Consider the following 23,223-nt stretch of genomic DNA (forward strand, 5'->3'; position numbering starts at 1 on the left):
AAACTGTCTATAGGTGAGTGTGTGAGTGACTGTTAAACTGTCTATAGGTGAGTGTGTGACTGACTGTGTGAAACTGTCTATAGGTGAGTGTGTGAGTGACTGTTAAACTGTCTATAGGTGAGTGTGTGAGTGACTGTGTGAAACTGTCTATAGGTGAGTGTGTGATTGACTGTGTGAAACTGTCTATAGGAGAGTGTGTGATTGACTGTGTGAAACTGTCTATAGGCGAGTGTGTGACTGACTGTGTGAAACTGTCTATAGAAGAGTTTGTGGGTGACTGTTAAACTGTCTATAGGTGAGTGTGTGAGTGACTGTTAAACTGTCTATAGGTGAGTGTGTGACTGACTGTGTGAAACTGTCTATAGGTGAGTGTGTGAGTGACTGTTAAACTGTGTATAGGTGAGTGTGTGAGTGACTGTTAAACTGTCTATAGGTGAGTGTGTGAGTGACTGTGTGAATCTGTCTATAGGTGAGTGTGTGAGTGACTGTGTGAAACTGTCTATAGGTGAGTGTGTGAGTGACTGTGAAACTGTCTATAGGTGAGTGTGTGAGTGACTGTTAAACTGTCTATAGGTGAGTGTGTGAGTGACTGTTAAACTGTCTATAGGTGAGTGTGTGAGTGACTGTTAAACTGTGTATAGGTGAGTGTGTGAGTGACTGTTAAACTGTCTATAGGTGAGTGTGTGAGTGACTGTTAAACTGTCTATAGGTGAGTGTGTGAGTGACTGTTAAACTGTCTATAGGTGAGTGTGTGACTGACTGTGTGAAACTGTCTATAGGAGAGTTTGTGGGTGACTGTTAAACTGTTTATAGGTGAGTGTGTGAGTGACTGTGAAACTGTCTATAGGTGAGTGTGTGAGTGACTGTTAAACTGTCTATAGGTGAGTGTGTGAGTGACTGTTAAACTGTCTATAGGTGAGTGTGTGAGTGACTGTGTGAAATTGTCTATAGGTGAGTGTGTGATTGACTGTTAAACTGTCTATAGGTGAGTGTGTGACTGATTGTGTGAAACTGTCTATAGGTGATTGTGTGACTGACTGTGTGAAACTGTCTATAGGTGAGTGTGTGAGTGACTGTTAAACTGTCTATAGGTGAGTGTGTGATTGACTGTTAAACTGTCTATAGGTGAGTGTGTGACTGACTGTGTGAAACTGTCTATAGGTGATTGTGTGACTGACTGTGTGAAACTGTCTATAGGTGAGTGTGTGACTGACTGTGTGAAACTGTCTATAGGTGAGTGTGTGAGTGACTGTTAAACTGTCTATAGGTGAGTGTGTGAGTGACTGTGTGAATCTGTCTATAGGTGAGTGTGTGAGTGACTGTGTGAAACTGTCTATAGGTGAGTGTGTGAGTGACTGTGAAACTGTCTATAGGTGAGTGTGTGAGTGACTGTTAAACTGTCTATAGGTGAGTGTGTGAGTGACTGTTAAACTGTCTATAGGTGAGTGTGTGAGTGACTGTTAAACTGTGTATAGGTGAGTGTGTGAGTGACTGTTAAACTGTCTATAGGTGAGTGTGTGAGTGACTGTTAAACTGTCTATAGGTGAGTGTGTGAGTGACTGTTAAACTGTCTATAGGTGAGTGTGTGACTGACTGTGTGAAACTGTCTATAGGAGAGTTTGTGGGTGACTGTTAAACTGTTTATAGGTGAGTGTGTGAGTGACTGTTAAACTGTCTATAGGTGAGTGTGTGAGTGACTGTGAAACTGTCTATAGGTGAGTGTGTGAGTGACTGTTAAACTGTCTATAGGTGAGTGTGTGAGTGACTGTTAAACTGTCTATAGGTGAGTGTGTGAGTGACTGTGTGAAATTGTCTAAAGGTGAGTGTGTGATTGACTGTTAAACTGTCTATAGGTGAGTGTGTGATTGACTGTTAAACTGTCTATAGGTGAGTGTGTGGGTGACTGTTAAACTGTCTATAGGAGAGTTTGTGAGTGACTGTTAAACTGTCTATAGGTGAGTGTGTGAGTGACTGTGTGAAACTGTCTATAGGTGAGTGTGTGACTGACTGTGTGAAACTGTCTATAGGAGAGTTTGTGGGTGACTGTTAAACTGTCTATAGGTGAGTGTGTGAGTGACTGTTAAACTGTCTATAGGTGAGTGTGTGACTGACTGTGTGAAACTGTCTATAGGTGAGTGTGTGAGTGACTGTTAAACTGTCTATAGGTGAGTGTGTGAGTGACTGTGTGAAACTGTCTATAGGTGAGTGTGTGAATGACTGTTAAACTGTCTATGGGTGAGTGTGTGAGTGACTGTGTGAAACTGTCTATAGGTGAGTGTGTGAGTGACTGTGTGAAACTGTCTATAGGTGAGTGTGTGACTGACTGTGTGAAACTGTCTATAGGAGAGTGTGTGAGTGACTGTTAAACTGTCTATAGGTGAGTGTGTGAGTGACTGTTAAACTGTGTATAGGTGAGTGTGTGAGTGACTGTTAAACTGTCTATAGGTGAGTGTGTGAGTGACTGTTAAACTGTCTATAGGTGAGTGTGTGACTGACTGTGTGAAACTGTCTATAGGAGAGTTTGTGGTTGACTGTTAAACTGTTTATAGGTGAGTGTGTGAGTGACTGTGTGAAACTGTCTATAGGTGAGTGTGTGAGTGACTGTTAAACTGTCTATACGTGAGTGTGTGAGTGACTGTGAGAAACTGTCTATAGGTGAGTGTGTGAGTGACTGTTAAACTGTCTATAGGAGAGTGTGTGACTGACTGTGTGAAACTGTCTATAGGTGAGTGTGTGAGTGACTGTGAAACTGTCTATAGGTGAGTGTGTGACTGACTGTTAAACTGTCTATAGGTGAGTGTGTGAGTGACTGTTAAACTGTCTATAGGTGAGTGTGTGAGTGACTGTGTGAAACTGTCTATAGGCGAGTGTGTGACTGACTGTGTGAAACTGTCTATAGGAGAGTTTGTGGGTGACTGTTAAACTGTCTATAGGTGAGTGTGTGAGTGACTGTTAAACTGTCTATAGGTGAGTGTGTGACTGACTGTGTGAAACTGTCTATAGGTGAGTGTGTGAGTGACTGTTAAACTGTGTATAGGTGAGTGTGTGAGTGACTGTAAAACTGTCTATAGGTGATTCTGTGAGTGACTGTGTGAAACTGTCTATAGGTGAGTGTGTGAGTGACTGTGAAACTGTCTATAGGTGAGTGTGTGAGTGACTGTGAAACTGTCTATAGGTGAGTGTGTGAGTGACTGTGTGAAACTGTCTATAGGTGAGTGTGTGAGTGACTGTGAAACTGTCTATAGGTGAGTGTGTGAGTGACTGTGTGAAACTGTCTATAGGAGAGTTTGTGGGTGACTGTTAAACTGTCTATAGGTGAGTGTGTGAGTGACTGTTAAACTGTCTATAGGTGAGTGTGTGAGTGACTGTTTGAAACTGTCTATAGGAGAGTTTGTGGGTGACTGTTAAACTGTCTATAGGTGATTGTGTGAGTGACTGTAAAACTTTCTATAGGTGAGTGTGTGAGTGACTGTGTGAAACTGTCTATAGGTGAGTGTGTGAGTGACTGTTAAACTGTCTATAGGTGAGTGTGTGAGTGACTGTTAAATTGTCTATAGGTCACACACTCACCTATAAACTGTCTATAGGTGAGTGTGTGAGTGACTGTTAAACTGTCTATAGGTGAGTGTGTGAGTGACTGTTAAACTGTCTATAGGTGATTGTGTGAGTGACTGTAAAACTTTCTATAGGTGAGTGTGTGAGTGACTGTGTGAAACTGTCTATAGGTGAGTGTGTGAGTGACTGTTAAACTGTCTATAGGTGAGTGTGTGAGTGACTGTTAAATTGTCTATAGGTCACACACTCACCTATAAACTGTCTATAGGTGAGTGTGTGAGTGACTGTGAAACTGTCTATAGGTGAGTGTGTGAGTGACTGTTAAACTGTCTATAGGTGATTGTGTGAGTGACTGTAAAACTTTCTATAGGTGAGTGTGTGAGTGACTGTGTGAAACTGTCTATAGGTGAGTGTGTGAGTGACTGTTAAACTGTCTATAGGTGAGTGTGTGAGTGACTGTTAAATTGTCTATAGGTCACACACTCACCTATAAACTGTCTATAGGTGAGTGTGTGAGTGACTGTTAAACTGTCTATAGGTGAGTGTGTGAGTGACTGTTAAACTGTGTATAGGTGAGTGTGTGAGTGACTGTTAAACTGTCTATAGGTGAGTGTGTGAGTGACTGTTAAACTGTCTATAGGTGAGTGTGTGAGTGACTGTTAAACTGTCTATAGGTGAGTGTGTGACTGACTGTGTGAAACTGTCTATAGGAGAGTTTGTGGGTGACTGTTAAACTGTTTATAGGTGAGTGTGTGAGTGACTGTGAAACTGTCTATAGGTGAGTGTGTGAGTGACTGTTAAACTGTCTATAGGTGAGTGTGTGAGTGACTGTTAAACTGTCTATAGGTGAGTGTGTGAGTGACTGTGTGAAACTGTCTATAGGTGAGTGTGTGATTGACTGTTAAACTGTTTATAGGTGAGTGTGTGATTGACTGTTAAACTGTCTATAGGTGAGTGTGTGATTGACTGTGTGAAACTGTCTATAGGAGAGTTTGTGAGTGACTGTTAAACTGTCTATAGGTAAGTGTGTGAGTGACTGTGTGAAACTGTCTATAGGAGAGTTTGTGGGTGACTGTTAAACTGTCTATAGGTGAGTGTGTGAGTGACTGTTAAACTGTCTATAGGTGAGTGTGTGACTGACTGTGTGAAACTGTCTATAGGTGAGTGTGTGAGTGACTGTTAAACTGTCTATAGGTGAGTGTGTGAGTGACTGTGTGAAACTGTCTATAGGTGAGTGTGTGATTGACTGTGTGAAACTGTCTATAGGAGAGTGTGTGATTGACTGTGTGAAACTGTCTATAGGTGAGTGTGTGATTGACTGTGTGAAACTGTCTATAGGAGAGTGTGTGAGTGACTGTTAAACTGACTATAGGTGAGTGTGTGAGTGACTGTGTGAAACTGTCTATAGGTGAGTGTGTGAGTGACTGTGTGAAACTGTCTATAGGTGAGTGTGTGACTGACTGTGTGAAACTGTCTATAGGAGAGTGTGTGAGTGACTGTTAAACTGTCTATAGGTGAGTGTGTGAGTGACTGTGTGAAACTGTCTATAGGTGAGTGTGTGAGTGACTGTGTGAAACTGTCTATAGGTGAGTTTGTGATTGACTGTGTGAAACTGTCTATAGGAGAGTTTGTGAGTGAGTGTTAAACTGTCTATAGGTGAGTGTGTGAGTGACTGTGTGAAACTGTCTATAGGTGAGTGTTTGAGTGACTGTGTGAAACTGTCTATAGGTGAGTGTGTGAGTGACTGTGTGAAACTGTCTATAGGTGAGTGTGTGAATGACTGTTAAACTGTCTATGGGTGAGTGTGTGAGTGACTGTGTGAAACTGTCTATAGGTGAGTGTGTGAGTGATTGTGTGAAACTGTCTATAGGTGAGTGTGTGACTGACTGTGTGAAACTGTCTATAGGAGAGTTTGTGGGTGACAGTTAAACTGTCTATAGGTGAGTGTGTGACTGACTGTTAAACTGTCTATAGGTGACTGTGTGAGTGACTGTTAAACTGTGTATAGGTGAGTGTGTGAGTGACTGTTAAACTGTCTATAGGTGAGTGTGTGAGTGACTGTTAAACTGTCTATAGGTGAGTGTGTGAGTGACTGTGTGAAACTGTCTATAGGTGATTGTGTGAGTGACTGTTAAACTGTCTATAGGTGAGTGTGTGAGTGACTGTGTGAAACTGTCTATAGGTGAGTGTGTGACTGACTGTGTGAAACTGTCTATAGGAGAGTTTGTGGGTGACTGTTAAACTGTCTATAGGTGAGTGTGTGAGTGACTGTTAAACTGTCTATAGGTGAGTGTGTGAGTGACTGTGTGAAACTGTCTATGGGTGAGTTTGTGATTGACTGTGTGAAACTGTCTATAGGAGAGTTTGTGAGTGAGTGTTAAACTGTCTATAGGTGAGTGTGTGAGTGACTGTGTGAAACTGTCTATAGGTGAGTGTGTGAGTGACTGTGTGAAACTGTCTATAGGTGAGTGTGTGACTGACTGTGTGAAACTGTCTATAGGTGAGTGTGTGAGTGACTGTGTGAAACTGTCTATAGGTGAGTGTGTGAATGACTGTTAAACTGTCTATGGGTGAGTGTGTGAGTGACTGTGTGAAACTGTCTATAGGTGAGTGTGTGAGTGACTGTGTGAAACTGTCTATAGGTGAGTGTGTGACTGACTGTGTGAAACTGTCTATAGGAGAGTTTGTGGGTGACTGTTAAACTGTCTATAGGTGAGTGTGTGACTGACTGTTAAACTGTCTATAGGTGACTGTGTGAGTGACTGTTAAACTGTGTATAGGTGAGTGTGTGAGTGACTGTTAAACTGTCTATAGGTGAGTGTGTGAGTGACTGTGTGAAACTGTCTATAGGTGATTGTGTGAGTGACTGTTAAACTGTCTATAGGTGAGTGTGTGAGTGACTGTGTGAAACTGTCTATAGGTGAGTGTGTGACTGACTGTGTGAAACTGTCTATAGGAGAGTTTGTGGGTGACTGTTAAACTGTCTATAGGTGAGTGTGTGAGTGACTGTTAAACTGTCTATAGGTGAGTGTGTGAGTGACTGTTTGAAACTGTCTATAGGAGAGTTTGTGGGTGACTGTTAAACTGTCTATAGGTGATTGTGTGAGTGACTGTAAAACTTTCTATAGGTGAGTGTGTGAGTGACTGTGTGAAACTGTCTATAGGTGAGTGTGTGAGTGACTGTTAAACTGTCTATAGGTGAGTGTGTGAGTGACTGTTAAATTGTCTATAGGTCACACACTCACCTATAAACTGTCTATAGGAGAGTTTGTGAGTGACTGTTAAACTGTCTATAGGTGAGTGTGTGAGTGACTGTTAAACTGTCTATAGGTGAGTGTGTGAGTGACTGTGTGAAACTGTCTATAGGTGAGTGACTGTGTGAAACTGTTTATAGGAGAGTTTGTGGGTGACTGTTAAACTGTCTATAGGTGAGTGTGTGAGTGACTGTTAAACTGTCTATAGGTGAGTGTGTGAGTGACTGTGTGAAACTGTCTATAGGTGAGTTTGTGATTGACTGTGTGAAACTGTCTATAGGAGAGTGTGTGAGTGACTGTTAAACTGTCTATAGGTGAGTGTGTGAGTGACTGTGTGAAACTGTCTATAGGTGAGTGTGTGAGTGACTGTGTGAAACTGTTTATAGGAGAGTTTGTGGGTGACTGTTAAACTGTCTATAGGTGAGTGTGTGAGTGACTGTGTGAAACTGTTTATAGGAGAGTTTGTGGGTGACTGTTAAACTGTCTATAGGTGAGTGTGTGAGTGACTGTGTGAAACTGTCTATAGGTGAGTTTGTGATTGACTGTGTGAAACTGTCTATAGGAGAGTTTGTGAGTGAGTGTTAAACTGTCTATAGGTGAGTGTGTGAGTGACTGTGTGAAACTGTCTATAGGTGAGTGTGTGAGTGACTGTGTGAAACTGTCTATAGGTGAGTGTGTGACTGACTGTGTGAAACTGTCTATAGGTGAGTGTGTGAGTGACTGTGTGAAACTGTCTATAGGTGAGTGTGTGAATGACTGTTAAACTGTCTATGGGTGAGTGTGTGAGTGACTGTGTGAAACTGTCTATAGGTGAGTGTGTGAGTGACTGTGTGAAACTGTCTATAGGTGAGTGTGTGACTGACTGTGTGAAACTGTCTATAGGAGAGTTTGTGGGTGACTGTTAAACTGTCTATAGGTGAGTGTGTGACTGACTGTTAAACTGTCTATAGGTGACTGTGTGAGTGACTGTTAAACTGTGTATAGGTGAGTGTGTGAGTGACTGTTAAACTGTCTATAGGTGAGTGTGTGAGTGACTGTTAAACTGTCTATAGGTGAGTGTGTGAGTGACTGTGTGAAACTGTCTATAGGTGAGTGTGTGAGTGACTGTTAAACTGTCTATAGGTGAGTGTGTGAGTGACTGTGTGAAACTGTCTATAGGTGAGTGTGTGACTGACTGTGTGAAACTGTCTATAGGAGAGTTTGTGGGTGACTGTTAAACTGTCTATAGGTGAGTGTGTGAGTGACTGTTAAACTGTCTATAGGTGAGTGTGTGAGTGACTGTGTGAAACTGTCTATAGGTGAGTGTGTGACTGACTGTGTGAAACTGTCTATAGGTGAGTGTGTGACTGACTGTGTGAAACTGTCTATAGGAGAGTTTGTGGGTGACTGTTAAACTGTCTATAGGTGAGTGTGTGAGTGACTGTGTGAAACTGTCTATAGGTGAGTGTGTGACTGACTGTGTGAAACTGTCTATAGGAGAGTTTGTGGGTGAATGTTAAACTGTCTATAGGTGAGTGTGTGAGTGACTGTTAAACTGTCTATAGGTGAGTGTGTGAGTGACTGTGTGAAACTGTCTATAGGTGAGTTTGTGATTGACTGTGTGAAACTGTCTATAGGAGAGTTTGTGAGTGAGTGTTAAACTGTCTATAGGTTAGTGTGTGAGTGACTGTGTGAAACTGTCTATAGGTGAGTGTGTGAGTGACTGTGTGAAACTGTCTATAGGTGAGTGTGTGACTGACTGTGTGAAACTGTCTATAGGTGAGTGTGTGAGTGACTGTGTGAAACTGTCTATAGGTGAGTGTGTGAATGACTGTTAAACTGTCTATGGGTGAGTGTGTGAGTGACTGTGTGAAACTGTCTATAGGTGAGTGTGTGAGTGACTGTGTGAAACTGTCTATAGGTGAGTGTGTGACTGACTGTGTGAAACTGTCTATAGGAGAGTTTGTGGGTGACTGTTAAACTGTCTATAGGTGAGTGTGTGACTGACTGTTAAACTGTCTATAGGTGACTGTGTGAGTGACTGTTAAACTGTGTATAGGTGAGTGTGTGAGTGACTGTTAAACTGTCTATAGGTGAGTGTGTGAGTGACTGTTAAACTGTCTATAGGTGAGTGTGTGAGTGACTGTGTGAAACTGTCTATAGGTGATTGTGTGAGTGACTGTTAAACTGTCTATAGGTGAGTGTGTGAGTGACTGTGTGAAACTGTCTATAGGTGATTGTGTGACTGACTGTGTGAAACTGTCTATAGGAGAGTTTGTGGGTGACTGTTAAACTGTCTATAGGTGAGTGTGTGAGTGACTGTTAAACTGTCTATAGGTGAGTGTGTGAGTGACTGTTTGAAACTGTCTATAGGAGAGTTTGTGGGTGACTGTTAAACTGTCTATAGGTGATTGTGTGAGTGACTGTAAAACTTTCTATAGGTGAGTGTGTGAGTGACTGTGTGAAACTGTCTATAGGAGAGTTTGTGGGTGACTGTTAAACTGTCTATAGGTGAGTGTGTGAGTGACTGTTAAACTGTCTATAGGTGAGTGTGTGAGTGACTGTGTGAAACTGTCTATGGGTGAGTTTGTGATTGACTGTGTGAAACTGTCTATAGGAGAGTTTGTGAGTGAGTGTTAAACTGTCTATAGGTGAGTGTGTGAGTGACTGTGTGAAACTGTCTATAGGTGAGTGTGTGAGTGACTGTGTGAAACTGTCTATAGGTGAGTGTGTGACTGACTGTGTGAAACTGTCTATAGGTGAGTGTGTGAGTGACTGTGTGAAACTGTCTATAGGTGAGTGTGTGAATGACTGTTAAACTGTCTATGGGTGAGTGTGTGAGTGACTGTGTGAAACTGTCTATAGGTGAGTGTGTGAGTGACTGTGTGAAACTGTCTATAGGTGAGTGTGTGACTGACTGTGTGAAACTGTCTATAGGAGAGTTTGTGGGTGACTGTTAAACTGTCTATAGGTGAGTGTGTGACTGACTGTTAAACTGTCTATAGGTGACTGTGTGAGTGACTGTTAAACTGTGTATAGGTGAGTGTGTGAGTGACTGTTAAACTGTCTATAGGTGAGTGTGTGAGTGACTGTGTGAAACTGTCTATAGGTGATTGTGTGAGTGACTGTTAAACTGTCTATAGGTGAGTGTGTGAGTGACTGTGTGAAACTGTCTATAGGTGAGTGTGTGACTGACTGTGTGAAACTGTCTATAGGAGAGTTTGTGGGTGACTGTTAAACTGTCTATAGATGAGTGTGTGAGTGACTGTGTGAAACTGTCTATAGGTGAGTGTGTGAGTGACTGTTAAACTGTCTATAGGTGAGTGTGTGAGTGACTGTTAAATTGTCTATAGGTCACACACTCACCTATAAACTGTCTATAGGAGAGTTTGTGAGTGACTGTTAAACTGTCTATAGGTGAGTGTGTGAGTGACTGTTAAACTGTCTATAGGTGAGTGTGTGAGTGACTGTGTGAAACTGTCTATAGGTGAGTGACTGTGTGAAACTGTTTATAGGAGAGTTTGTGGGTGACTGTTAAACTGTCTATAGGTGAGTGTGTGAGTGACTGTTAAACTGTCTATAGGTGAGTGTGTGAGTGACTGTGTGAAACTGTCTATAGGTGAGTGACTGTGTGAAACTGTTTATAGGAGAGTTTGTGGGTGACTGTTAAACTGTCTATAGGTGAGTGTGTGAGTGACTGTGTGAAACTGTCTATAGGTGAGTTTGTGATTGACTGTGTGAAACTGTCTATAGGAGAGTGTGTGAGTGACTGTTAAACTGTCTATAGGTGAGTGTGTGAGTGACTGTGTGAAACTGTCTATAGGTGAGTGTGTGAGTGACTGTGTGAAACTGTTTATAGGAGAGTTTGTGGGTGACTGTTAAACTGTCTATAGGTGAGTGTGTGAGTGACTGTGTGAAACTGTCTATAGGTGAGTGTGTGAGTGACTGTGTGAAACTGTCTATAGGTGAGTGTGTGACTGACTGTGTGAAACTGTCTATAGGAGAGTTTGTGGGTGAGTGTTAAACTGTCTATAGGTGAGTGTGTGAGTGACTGTGTGAAACTGTCTATAGGTGAGTGTGTGAGTGACTGTGTGAAACTGTCTATAGGTGAGTGTGTGACTGACTGTGTGAAACTGTCTATAGGTGAGTGTGTGAGTGACTGTGTGAAACTGTCTATAGGTGAGTGTGTGAATGACTGTTAAACTGTCTATGGGTGAGTGTGTGAGTGACTGTGTGAAACTGTCTATAGGTGAGTGTGTGAGTGACTGTGTGAAACTGTCTATAGGTGAGTGTGTGACTGACTGTGTGAAACTGTCTATAGGAGAGTTTGTGGGTGACTGTTAAACTGTCTATAGGTGAGTGTGTGACTGACTGTTAAACTGTCTATAGGTGACTGTGTGAGTGACTGTTAAACTGTGTATAGGTGAGTGTGTGAGTGACTGTTAAACTGTCTATAGGTGAGTGTGTGAGTGACTGTTAAACTGTCTATAGGTGAGTGTGTGAGTGACTGTGTGAAACTGTCTATAGGTGAGTGTGTGAGTGACTGTTAAACTGTCTATAGGTGAGTGTGTGAGTGACTGTGTGAAACTGTCTATAGGTGAGTGTGTGACTGACTGTGTGAAACTGTCTATAGGAGAGTTTGTGGGTGACTGTTAAACTGTCTATAGGTGAGTGTGTGAGTGACTGTTAAACTGTCTATAGGTGAGTGTGTGAGTGACTGTTAAACTGTCTATAGGTGAGTGTGTGAGTGACTGTTTGAAACTGTCTATAGGTGAGTGTGTGAGTGACTGTTAAACTGTCTATAGGTGAGTGTGTGAGTGACTGTGTGAAACTGTCTATAGGTGAGTGTGTGAGTGACTGTTAAACTGTCTATAGGTGAGTGTGTGAGTGACTGTGTGAAACTGTCTATAGGTGAGTGTGTGACTGACTGTGTGAAACTGTCTATAGGAGAGTTTGTGGGTGACTGTTAAACTGTCTATAGGTGAGTGTGTGAGTGACTGTTAAACTGTCTATAGGTGAGTGTGTGAGTGACTGTTAAACTGTCTATAGGAGAGTTTGTGGGTGACTGTTAAACTGTCTATAGGTGAGTGTGTGAGTGACTGTGAAACTGTCTATAGGTGAGTGTGTGAGTGACTGTTAAACTGTCTATAGGTGAGTGTGTGAGTGACTGTTTGAAACTGTCTATAGGAGAGTTTGTGGGTGACTGTTAAACTGTCTATAGGTGATTGTGTGAGTGACTGTAAAACTTTCTATAGGTGAGTGTGTGAGTGACTGTGTGAAACTGTCTATAGGTGAGTGTGTGAGTGACTGTTAAACTGTCTATAGGTGAGTGTGTGAGTGACTGTTAAATTGTCTATAGGTCACACACTCACCTATAAACTGTCTATAGGAGAGTTTGTGAGTGACTGTTAAACTGTCTATAGGTGAGTGTGTGAGTGACTGTTAAACTGTCTATAGGTGAGTGTGTGAGTGACTGTGTGAAACTGTCTATAGGTGAGTGACTGTGTGAAACTGTTTATAGGAGAGTTTGTGGGTGACTGTTAAACTGTCTATAGGTGAGTGTGTGAGTGACTGTTAAACTGTCTATAGGTGAGTGTGTGAGTGACTGTGTGAAACTGTCTATAGGTGAGTGACTGTGTGAAACTGTTTATAGGAGAGTTTGTGGGTGACTGTTAAACTGTCTATAGGTGAGTGTGTGAGTGACTGTGTGAAACTGTCTATAGGTGAGTTTGTGATTGACTGTGTGAAACTGTCTATAGGAGAGTGTGTGAGTGACTGTTAAACTGTCTATAGGTGAGTGTGTGAGTGACTGTGTGAAACTGTCTATAGGTGAGTGTGTGAGTGACTGTGTGAAACTGTTTATAGGAGAGTTTGTGGGTGACTGTTAAACTGTCTATAGGTGAGTGTGTGAGTGACTGTGTGAAACTGTCTATAGGTGAGTGTGTGAGTGACTGTGTGAAACTGTCTATAGGTGAGTGTGTGACTGACTGTGTGAAACTGTCTATAGGAGAGTTTGTGGGTGAGTGTTAAACTGTCTATAGGTGAGTGTGTGAGTGACTGTGTGAAACTGTCTATAGGTGAGTGTGTGAGTGACTGTGTGAAACTGTCTATAGGTGAGTGTGTGACTGACTGTGTGAAACTGTCTATAGGTGAGTGTGTGAGTGACTGTGTGAAACTGTCTATAGGTGAGTGTGTGAATGACTGTTAAACTGTCTATGGGTGAGTGTGTGAGTGACTGTGTGAAACTGTCTATAGGTGAGTGTGTGAGTGACTGTGTGAAACTGTCTATAGGTGAGTGTGTGACTGACTGTGTGAAACTGTCTATAGGAGAGTTTGTGGGTGACTGTTAAACTGTCTATAGGTGAGTGTGTGACTGACTGTTAAACTGTCTATAGGTGACTGTGTGAGTGACTGTTAAACTGTGTATAGGTGAGTGTGTGAGTGACTGTTAAACTGTCTATAGGTGAGTGTGTGAGTGACTGTTAAACTGTCTATAGGTGAGTGTGTGAGTGACTGTGTGAAACTGTCTATAGGTGAGTGTGTGAGTGACTGTTAAACTGTCTATAGGTGAGTGTGTGAGTGACTGTGTGAAACTGTCTATAGGTGAGTGTGTGACTGACTGTGTGAAACTGTCTATAGGTGAGTGTGTGACTGACTGTGTGAAACTGTCTATAGGAGAGTTTGTGGGTGACTGTTAAACTGTCTATAGGTGAGTGTGTGAGTGACTGTTAAACTGTCTATAGGTGAGTGTGTGAGTGACTGTGTGAAACTGTCTATAGGTGAGTGTGTGACTGACTGTGTGAAACTGTCTATAGGTGAGTGTGTGACTGACTGTGTGAAACTGTCTATAGGAGAGTTTGTGGGTGACTGTTAAACTGTCTATAGGTGAGTGTGTGAGTGACTGTGTGAAACTGTCTATAGGTGAGTGTGTGACTGACTGTGTGAAACTGTCTATAGGAGAGTTTGTGGGTGACTGTTAAACTCTCTATAGGTGAGTGTGTGAGTGACTGTTAAACTGTCTATAGGTGAGTGTGTGAGTGACTGTGTGAAACTGTCTATAGGTGAGTTTGTGATTGACTGTGTGAAACTGTCTATAGGAGAGTTTGTGAGTGAGTGTTAAACTGTCTATAGGTGAGTGTGTGAGTGACTGTGTGAAACTGTCTATAGGTGAGTGTGTGAGTGACTGTGTGAAACTGTCTATAGGTGAGTGTGTGACTGACTGTGTGAAACTGTCTATAGGTGAGTGTGTGAGTGACTGTGTGAAACTGTCTATAGGTGAGTGTGTGAATGACTGTTAAACTGTCTATGGGTGAGTGTGTGAGTGACTGTGTGAAACTGTCTATAGGTGAGTGTGTGAGTGACTGTGTGAAACTGTCTATAGGTGAGTGTGTGACTGACTGTGTGAAACTGTCTATAGGAGAGTTTGTGGGTGACTGTTAAACTGTCTATAGGTGAGTGTGTGACTGACTGTTAAACTGTCTATAGGTGACTGTGTGAGTGACTGTTAAACTGTGTATAGGTGAGTGTGTGAGTGACTGTTAAACTGTCTATAGGTGAGTGTGTGAGTGACTGTTAAACTGTCTATAGGTGAGTGTGTGAGTGACTGTGTGAAACTGTCTATAGGTGATTGTGTGAGTGACTGTTAAACTGTCTATAGGTGAGTGTGTGAGTGACTGTTAAACTGTCTATAGGTGAGTGTGTGAGTGACTGTGTGAAACTGTCTATAGGTGAGTGTGTGAGTGACTGTGTGAAACTGTCTATAGGAGAGTTTGTGGGTGACTGTTAAACTGTCTATAGGTGAGTGTGTGAGTGACTGTTAAACTGTCTATAGGTGAGTGTGTGAGTGACTGTTTGAAACTGTCTATAGGAGAGTTTGTGGGTGACTGTTAAACTGTCTATAGGTGATTGTGTGAGTGACTGTAAAACTTTCTATAGGTGAGTGTGTGAGTGACTGTGTGAAACTGTCTATAGGTGAGTGTGTGAGTGACTGTTAAACTGTCTATAGGTGAGTGTGTGAGTGACTGTTAAATTGTCTATAGGTCACACACTCACCTATAAACTGTCTATAGGAGAGTTTGTGAGTGACTGTTAAACTGTCTATAGGTGAGTGTGTGAGTGACTGTTAAACTGTGTATAGGTGAGTGTGTGAGTGACTGTTAAACTGTGTATAGGTGAGTGTGTGATTGACTGTGTGAAACTGTCTATAGGAGAATTTGTGAGTGACTGTGTGAAACTGTCTATAGGTGAGTGTGTGAGTGACTGTTAAACTGTCTATAGGTGAGTGTGTGAGTGACTGTGTGAAACTGTCTATAGGTGAGTGTGTGAGTGACTGTTAAACTGTGTATAGGTGAGTTTGTGAGTGACTGTGTGAAACTGTCTATAGGTGAGTGTGTGAGTGACTGTTAAACTGTCTATACGTGAGTGTGTGAGTGACTGTGTGAAACTGTCTATACGTGAGTGTGTGAGTGCCTGTTAAACTGTCTATAGGTGAGTGTGTGAGTGACTGTTAAACTGTGTATTGGTGAGTGTGTGAGTGACTGTGTTAGTGTGAGATGCTCTATAACCGACTGGTGCTCTTTCCAGGGTATGTTTTTGCCCAGTGGATCTGGGCGCACCACAACCCAGAACTGGATTAGTTTTTACAGACGACTGAATGAAATACATGTGTGTGTTTGTGTGTAGAAGTGCAGGTGGACAGGAAGTTATTTTCTGTGGAGAATGAAATCATCAATGTGACTTTGTTTCTTCAGTCAGTCAGCTTCAAACTACAGCAACTTTATAAAAAAGGTACACTCTACTCTCATTTGTTTTTTTGTGTGCATTTGCAGTTTGTTTTTTTAATATTTCTGAATATCATTTGATTGTGTTGGGATTGTTTACTGTGATTTTCCTTGTGCTGTATTTTGTGTTATTATCATGGTGTTGGTTTTGTGTGGATTGTGACTGTGTGTGTTTGTGATTGATGATTTTGTTTTATTTATGGTGACTGTGTGTACAAGGTGAGGATGTGGAAGAGAAGCTGCAGGTTCTACAGGACGCACTGAGCACGCTTAAGGTCCAGACTCAGGACAGTGAGTCTTCACCTGAGGAAACTTCACACAATTTACTCTATTCACTTTCAGAAAAACTCTCCTTTAAAATCATTGCATTAAAACTTTAGTATAAAAATTAAAAATGTTCATAATTTTAACAGTAAGTAATAAAACTTTCAATACAATTACAATACAAAAAAATATAGTTTAATAACTTTACATCCTATTGTTTAACTCTTTTCTGTTTGTTGTAGTATTATGGGGTGGAGTGTGGGGCATATGAAGTGGTTTTAACCAATGTACAGAAATATTAAATATAAAGTTGTCCTCCAAAGTGAGGAGGTGGTGGTGGGGCAAAAAATAATCCTACACATATAGCTGCAGGATTAAAATTTTTATTGCCTGTCTGTGAGGAGTGTGGAGTGTTCTCCCCGTGTCTATGTGGGTTTCCTCCCACTCTCCAAAAACACAGGTTGGTAGGTGGATGGACGACTCAAAAGTGTCCGTAGGTGTGTGAGTGAATGTGTGAGTGTGTGTCGCCCTGTGAAGGACTGGCATCCCCTCCAGGGTGTGTTCCTGCCTTGTGCCTAGTGATTCCGGGTAGGCTCCTGACCCACCACCGCCCTGAACTCGATAAGGGCTACAGACAGTGAATCAATGAATGAATGTTATTTATATAACTGCAGATACATACATACATTCATCTATAAATGACTACAGTAATTGTACAAGATATTTTCCATCTCAGAAATAATTCAGGGCTTAAAATCATTCTGTCCCCTAAGGACCTGTAATGTGTCCTTTTTTTTATTTATGTCCCCTCTCCTCATTCTCCTTAGAGTGTCCTTAAGGCCTGGAAGAAGAGGGAGAGCATTCACTTATAGGCCTTGATCACTGTGTTCTGAGACTTATCCTATACATTCCTCACACTAGGATTCAGCTGAAGGTTGATCCCGAGTATTCTGTTACCGGAGCAGCTTCTGTTTTATATGAAGTCTTCTCCAAAAACTTTTAATTCAAACTCATTTACTTGCCTTTGACCAACATATTTATAACTACACACACTATAAATAAGTATAATATTAAATATCATAATAATTAACCATATATAAATAAACACATCATAAATAATTACAGCTATATTAACAAACATATTCAATTAATTTAAATTCTAAAGGTATACAATAAGTTTAATGACAGATATTAAAACTATTTTAATGATTATATTAGTATTTAGTGACTTTATTTGCCATGATATAAGTACATTATTCAGTAAATGAAATAGATTAATGAGTACTGTATTAACTACATAAGTAAACACTATTGATATTTTTAATGTTGTACCAGTTGATGTTTCATACTGAGGAGGTGTTTCTTTCTTTATGCCCAAGTGTCCACTGATGTCCAGAACAATCAGAAAATGGTGGCTCAGTTGAAATGTGTCATCAACAAGATGAAGAACAATGGTGAATGGACACTTCAGAAAGTCTGACACTGAACTTTTCATCGGGGCATTCACTTTCTATCAAAACAAGAGCAAAAGAGAAAAGAAAAAGGCAACATGGGGCGTGTGTGTGTGTGGGGGGTGTGTCTGTGTGTATGTGCATGTGTGTGTGTGTGTGTGTGTGTGTTAGTGTGTGAGTGTGTGTGTGTGTGTGTGTGTGTGTGTGTTAGTGAGTGAGTGAGTGAGTGTGTGTGTGTGTGTGTATGCATGTGTGTGTTAGTGAGTGAGTGAGTGAGTGTGTGTGTGTGTGTGTGTATGCATGTGTGTGTTAGTGAGTGAGTGAGTGAGTGTGTGTGTGTGTGTGTGTGTGTATGCATGTGTGTGTTAGTGAGTGAGTGTGTGTGTGTGTGTGTATGCATGGGTGTGGTAGTCAGTGAGTGTGTGTGTGTGTGTGAATGCATGTGTGTGTTAGTGAGTGAGTGAGTGAGTGAGTGTGTGTGTGTGTGTGTGTGTTTATGCATGTGTGTGTTAGTGAGTGAGTGAGTGAGTGTGTGAGTGTGTGTGTGTGTGTGTGTGTATGCATGTGTGTGTTAGTGAGTGAGTGAGTGTGTGTGTGTGTGTGTGTGTGTGTATATGCATGTGTGTGTTAGTCAGTGAGTGAGTGTGTTTGTGTGTGTGTGCATGCATGTGTGTGTTAGTGAGTGAGTGAGTGTGTGTGTGTGTGTGTGTGTGCATGTGTGTGTTAGTGAGTGAGTGAGTGTGTGTGTGTGTATGCATGTGTGTGTTAGTGAGTGAGTGAGTGTGTGTGTGTGTGTGTGTGCATGTGTGTGTTAGTGAGTGAGTGAGTGAGTGTGTGTGTGTGTGTTAGTGAGTGAGTGAGTGTGTGTGTGTGTGTGTGTGTGTGTGTGTTAGTGAGTGAGTGAGTGTGTGTGTGTGTGTGTGTGTGTGTATGCATGTGTGTGTTAGTGAGTGAGTGTGTGTATGTGTGTATGCATGTGTGTTAGTCAGCGAGTGAGTGTGTGTGTGTGTGCATGCATGTGTGTTAGTGAGTGAGTGAGTGTGTGTGTGTGTGTGTGTGTGTGTGTGTGTGTGTGTGTGTTAGTGAGTGAGTGAGTGAGTGTGTGTGTGTGTGTGTGTGTGTGTGTGTATGCATGTGTGTGTTAGTCAGTGAGTGAGTGTGTTTGTGTGTGTGTGCATGCATGTGTGTGTTAGTGAGTGAGTGTGTGTGTGTGTGTGTGCATGTGTGTGTTAGTGAGTGAGTGAGTGTGTGTGTGTGTGTTAGTGAGTGAGTGAGTGTGTGTGTGTGTGTGTGTGTGTGTGTGTGTGTGTGTGTGTGTGAAAGGGGGATTTGGGTAATGGTTGATGTGGTTGGGATTCCTGTCCCTGTCCAGTTACTAATGGAAAAATTTTTCAGTGAAATTTTGCTGCAAACAACCACCCAGTGCCTAGTCACTAAGATTCTCTCTCTCTCCGTGTGTGTGTATATGTGTGTGTGTAGACACTAAGGAACAATGCTGTCCACTGGAATGGATGCCCTTCTCCTCCCATTGTTATTATTTTTCGAATTATGGAATGTCTTGGCACCAGGCTCGAGACAAGTGTGAGAGCATGAGAGCAGAGCTGCTGATCCTAAAGAGCAGTGAGGAGAAGGTCAGTCTGCTCATAAACCACTCTCCGTCACTGGATTGTGTAGTGTTCGCCACTTTTCCGAATACTCTGACTTTACCCACAGCTATTTAGTGGTATTCAGAAACACAAACTGAAATTTCATCCATTAAACTCACAAAGCAACATCATCATCATCATCATCACAGAAGGTGCTGCACATTGACAGCTCTGTGGTTGGGTACCGTCCACATTTGAACTAATACGGGTGCCTGGAATTCACCAAAACCTGTATTTAGAAGGAGCTCGTATTTTCAGTTTCTAAAGTGTACCTGGGCAGCACGGTGGCGCAGCAGGTAGTGTCTCTGTGACAGCCCCAGGGACCTGGAGGTTGTGGGTTCAATTCCTGCTCCGGGTGACTGTCTGTGAGGAGTGTGGTGTGTTCTCCCTGTGTCTGCGTGGGTTTCCTCCGGGTGACTGTCTGTGAGGAGTGTGGTGTGTTCTCCATGTGTCTGCGTGGGTTTCCTCTGGGTGACTGTCTGTGAGGAGTGTGGTGTGTTCTCCCTGTGTCTGCGTGGGTTTCCTCCGGGTGACTGTCTGTGAGGAGTGTGGTGTGTTCTCCATGTGTCTGCGTGGGTTTCCTCCGGGTGACTGTCTGTGAGGAGTGTGGTGTGTTCTCTCTGTGTCTGCGTGGGTTTCCTCCAGGTGACTGTCTGTGAGGAGTGTGGTGTGTTCTCCCTGTGTCTGCATGGGTTTTCCCCAGGCGCTACGGTTTCCTCCCACGCTCCAAAAACACATGTTGGTAGGTGGATTCGAGAGTCAAAAGTGTCCGTAGGTGTGAGTGTGTGTAGCCCTGTGAAGGACAAGTGCCCCTCCTTGCACCCAGTGATTCTGGGTAGGTTCCGGGTCCATTCTGATGTTTTGTCACAGAGAAAATAAAGACTGATCATTAACTGTGTCTCTGGTTTTGGGCTCTATGTTCCTTTGAAGGAGCAGACCTTGTCATAAATAAGCCTAATGTTTCATTTATATGATCCCTCTTTCCAGAAAAACAGGCTCCAGGGGGAATCTGAGGCTCGTGGACACTGGAGGCTTATGAGAAAAATTAAACCATATTCATATGATGCTACACCTATCACTGTATAAAAGATGTGGCACTTTGTGTGTGTGTGTGTGTGTGTGTGTGTGTGTGTGTGCGTGTGTGTGTGCGTGTGTGTGTGCGTGCGTGTGTTTTGTAGAATTTTGTGATCCAGCGTACAAAGCCGTATTACTATTGGCTGGGGCTGAGTGATGAGAGAACGGGGCAGTGGGAGTGGCTGGACGGAACACCATTGACACTGGTCCAGAGGTCAGTGAGTAGCTGTTAGAGACCCATGTTCTGATACATGTCTGATTAAAGTAACACTAGGTAATATTTGTACATATAAATACCAGCTTCTAAATCACTGTGATGCTTCACTGAGCTGTATGTGGTAGGATAGGGCCTCTGATGTTGCTACTCAACACTGCAAAATATGCCCTATGGAACCCTTGGAGGAGTGCAGGACAGTGATGTAAAAGTAAATTACACTCTGAAACTGCAGGGGGAGCCCAGGAGCAACTCTTACACAGTGTTCTTTATATAGTGTAACCATGGTGTACAATATGTGTATAACGTATGTAAATGTGACAAGTGTGTGTGTGTGTGTGTGTGTGTGTGTGTATAAAATGTGTGTTTATAATTTGTGTGCATGTATACAACCTATGTGTGTATCATATCCATCCATCCATCCATATTATATATATATATATATATATATATATATATATATATATATATATATATATATATATATATATATGACGTGTGTTTATACTGAGTGTATAACATGTCTGTGTTCATAATGTGTCTATTTGTGTGTGTGTATGTACAGTGAGTGGATGCCTGGTCAGCCAGATGACTGGAAAAATCATGGTCTCGGGGGAGGAGAAGACTGTGCTCATTTCCACAGAGATGGGAGATACAATGATGATCACTGCTCCAGAGATTATAGATTCATCTGTAAAACACATGCACTCACCTTTCCATAATACACAAATACACACACACACACACACACGCCTTTCCATAACACACAGACATACACTCACCTTTCCATAAAACACACGCATACACACACACACACACACACACACACACACACACCTTTCCATAACACACACACATACACTCACCTTTCCATAATACACATACACACACACCTTACCTTAACACAAATACACACACACATGCACACCTTACCTTAACACAAATACACACACACATGCACACCATAACACAGATACACACATATCCACACACTTCACCACAACACACACACACACAGACACATATACGCAGCAAATTCCTTTATAAATAAATGAATAAATAAAGATTTCTGTTAATATTATTGAGCTGTGTGTGTTTTTGTGATATTAAGTGAGTCAGTCCTGGTGGGGTCTGTGGGGTGTTGTGTCCTTCCATGAAGCTGGACCCTCATATGATCAGAAACTGTATAAAATATAATTTCTGTTGTTAGTGTTGCTTTTGTGCTGGTACCGTTTTAAAAAAAAATAAATGTTATGTTTTCTTGCTTGTTCCGTAAATGCAGCCCCCACATCAGCATCCAGATCACACCAAGGTGGGCTTATTCTTCATTCTTCTTATTCTATCCTGTTGGGCTGTTTAGAAAAACATGTGTCCTCAGCAATATAGATTTTAGAGCTTTGTTTTAGAACTGTTGAGACCTACTGTCCACTACAATGGACGTTTAAAAAAAAACTTTGTTTTTATGGAGTGTTGTTTTTGAGTGCATCACAGACTGTAAACAGCATTCTTATGTTTTTCCATTAATGGAACATAATTTGGGAAAGAAAGGGTTCATATGTGATGTCAGACAGCCCTTAGGTGGTCTCATTCCTTCGTGTTCAGCCCACCGATCTGTATATATCATTCAGAATCACAAACACTTCTGAATGATTTGATTTCTTGACTGATTGACCTGCACCCAGTGTCCATTCTTACAGCTCATAATTTTCATCCACTGTTGAAGGGTTTGCCTTATATACAGATGCCCTCCAGCGTTGGGAACACGCTGGGTTAAATGTATGGGCTATACACTCTCTGAAGCAAGCTTTTTTTTTTTTGATAATTGCTTATTTTATTAAGGTGTGTCATTTTTGTTAAAGATGTGATGTGGGCGGAGTTTGTGTTCAGTCCATCATCACATGAGGCAGAAATGAAGTCTACTGAAATTACATGAGTCAATACATGGGGGAAACAACTTTGATTTTCATTCCTTTATGAAGTCCATTGATACTTGATCAAAACTACATAAACATGAAAAACCAGGTGATCAAAGCAGAATGGAACTTGTTGAATGAGTTGGGTTTCTATGTTCATGTCAAACACCTGCACAATGTGAATCAAAAAGTCAAATTATCTTGTGCAATTGTTTAGGGTTAGGGTTAAACATTGGTCCAGTCAGCAGGGTGAGTACATAACCCTACACAATTAAGACTGTAGATGCATTTGGTGTAAGGTTAGGGTTAACTAAATGAGCATTTGTATTGTAATTTCCCCCACTTACCCCTAATGACTTGTTTTCTGCCCCCCATTTCATTAATGATATAAAACAGCGTTCTCAGTTTAGCTTTGTCTTTTTTTCTCTAGTCATAATTTAAAGGGTAGTCCTGGGTAGTCTGCTCTTTAAAGGGTAGTTCTGTAATCTGCTCCTTCAAACACATGACCCCAGGAAACTCTCCCCATTGGCTGCCCATCTTGAGCTGGCCAATCCAGTGATAGTTCTCAGATTCACTGAAGGGGGGCATTTCCATCTGGCAACTTTACATTTTTCTTGGGTTTATACAAAATAATTTGTATTTTTGTTTAAGAAAAGCATTATTATTATTTTTTTCCATTAGTTGTATAATAAACAGGATATTTTTCAACAGATTTTCTCTAATGCAAGTGTGTATTTTGCAATAGTAATCCAAGTGCTTTGCTTTTCCCCCCCTGAATATTATGTGTTCACACAGTTTCTAGACCTGTCTTTCAGGGATTGCCATCCTGCTCAGGCTTTGGCCCAAAGAATCCCTCCTTCCTGTCTGGAGGTCTAAACCTAAGTCTGTTTAAGTTGTAGTCTGTCCTGTGAGGTGCAGCTCTTCTCATAGCCTTGCTTTAGTTCTCAATGTTCAAACACACAGCATATGACGCTACACATTGGTTGCCTCCAATTATCCATTACAATCCTATCTTCCCTCTATGTCTGATAGGCCTTCCTACATGTCCCAAAGACTGCCTGTAGCATTGTTCAAAAATATAACACATGACAGA

At 41.8% G+C, this 23,223-nt stretch overlaps 1 protein-coding gene across 1 annotated transcript in view; it reads left to right on the forward strand.

The window, feature by feature from the left end:
• The window catches only part of asgr1a (asialoglycoprotein receptor 1a), a 32,114-nt gene extending 11,049 nt beyond the window's left edge, over positions 1 to 21,065 (forward strand). The window contains exons 4-9 of the mRNA XM_066672639.1: positions 15,471 to 15,575; positions 15,788 to 15,859; positions 17,212 to 17,286; positions 18,763 to 18,914; positions 20,108 to 20,217; positions 20,783 to 21,065. Of these exons, the coding sequence (XP_066528736.1) occupies positions 15,471 to 15,575; positions 15,788 to 15,859; positions 17,212 to 17,286; positions 18,763 to 18,914; positions 20,108 to 20,217; positions 20,783 to 20,939 (671 nt within the window). The 3' untranslated portion in view covers positions 20,940 to 21,065. The remainder of the gene's footprint in view (positions 1 to 15,470; positions 15,576 to 15,787; positions 15,860 to 17,211; positions 17,287 to 18,762; positions 18,915 to 20,107; positions 20,218 to 20,782) is intronic.
• The last annotated feature ends 2,158 nt before the right edge of the window (positions 21,066 to 23,223 follow it).

The sequence above is a fragment of the Hoplias malabaricus genome, chromosome 5 (genome assembly GCF_029633855.1).
Source record: "Hoplias malabaricus isolate fHopMal1 chromosome 5, fHopMal1.hap1, whole genome shotgun sequence".
NCBI classification, from domain to species: domain Eukaryota; kingdom Metazoa; phylum Chordata; class Actinopteri; order Characiformes; family Erythrinidae; genus Hoplias; species Hoplias malabaricus.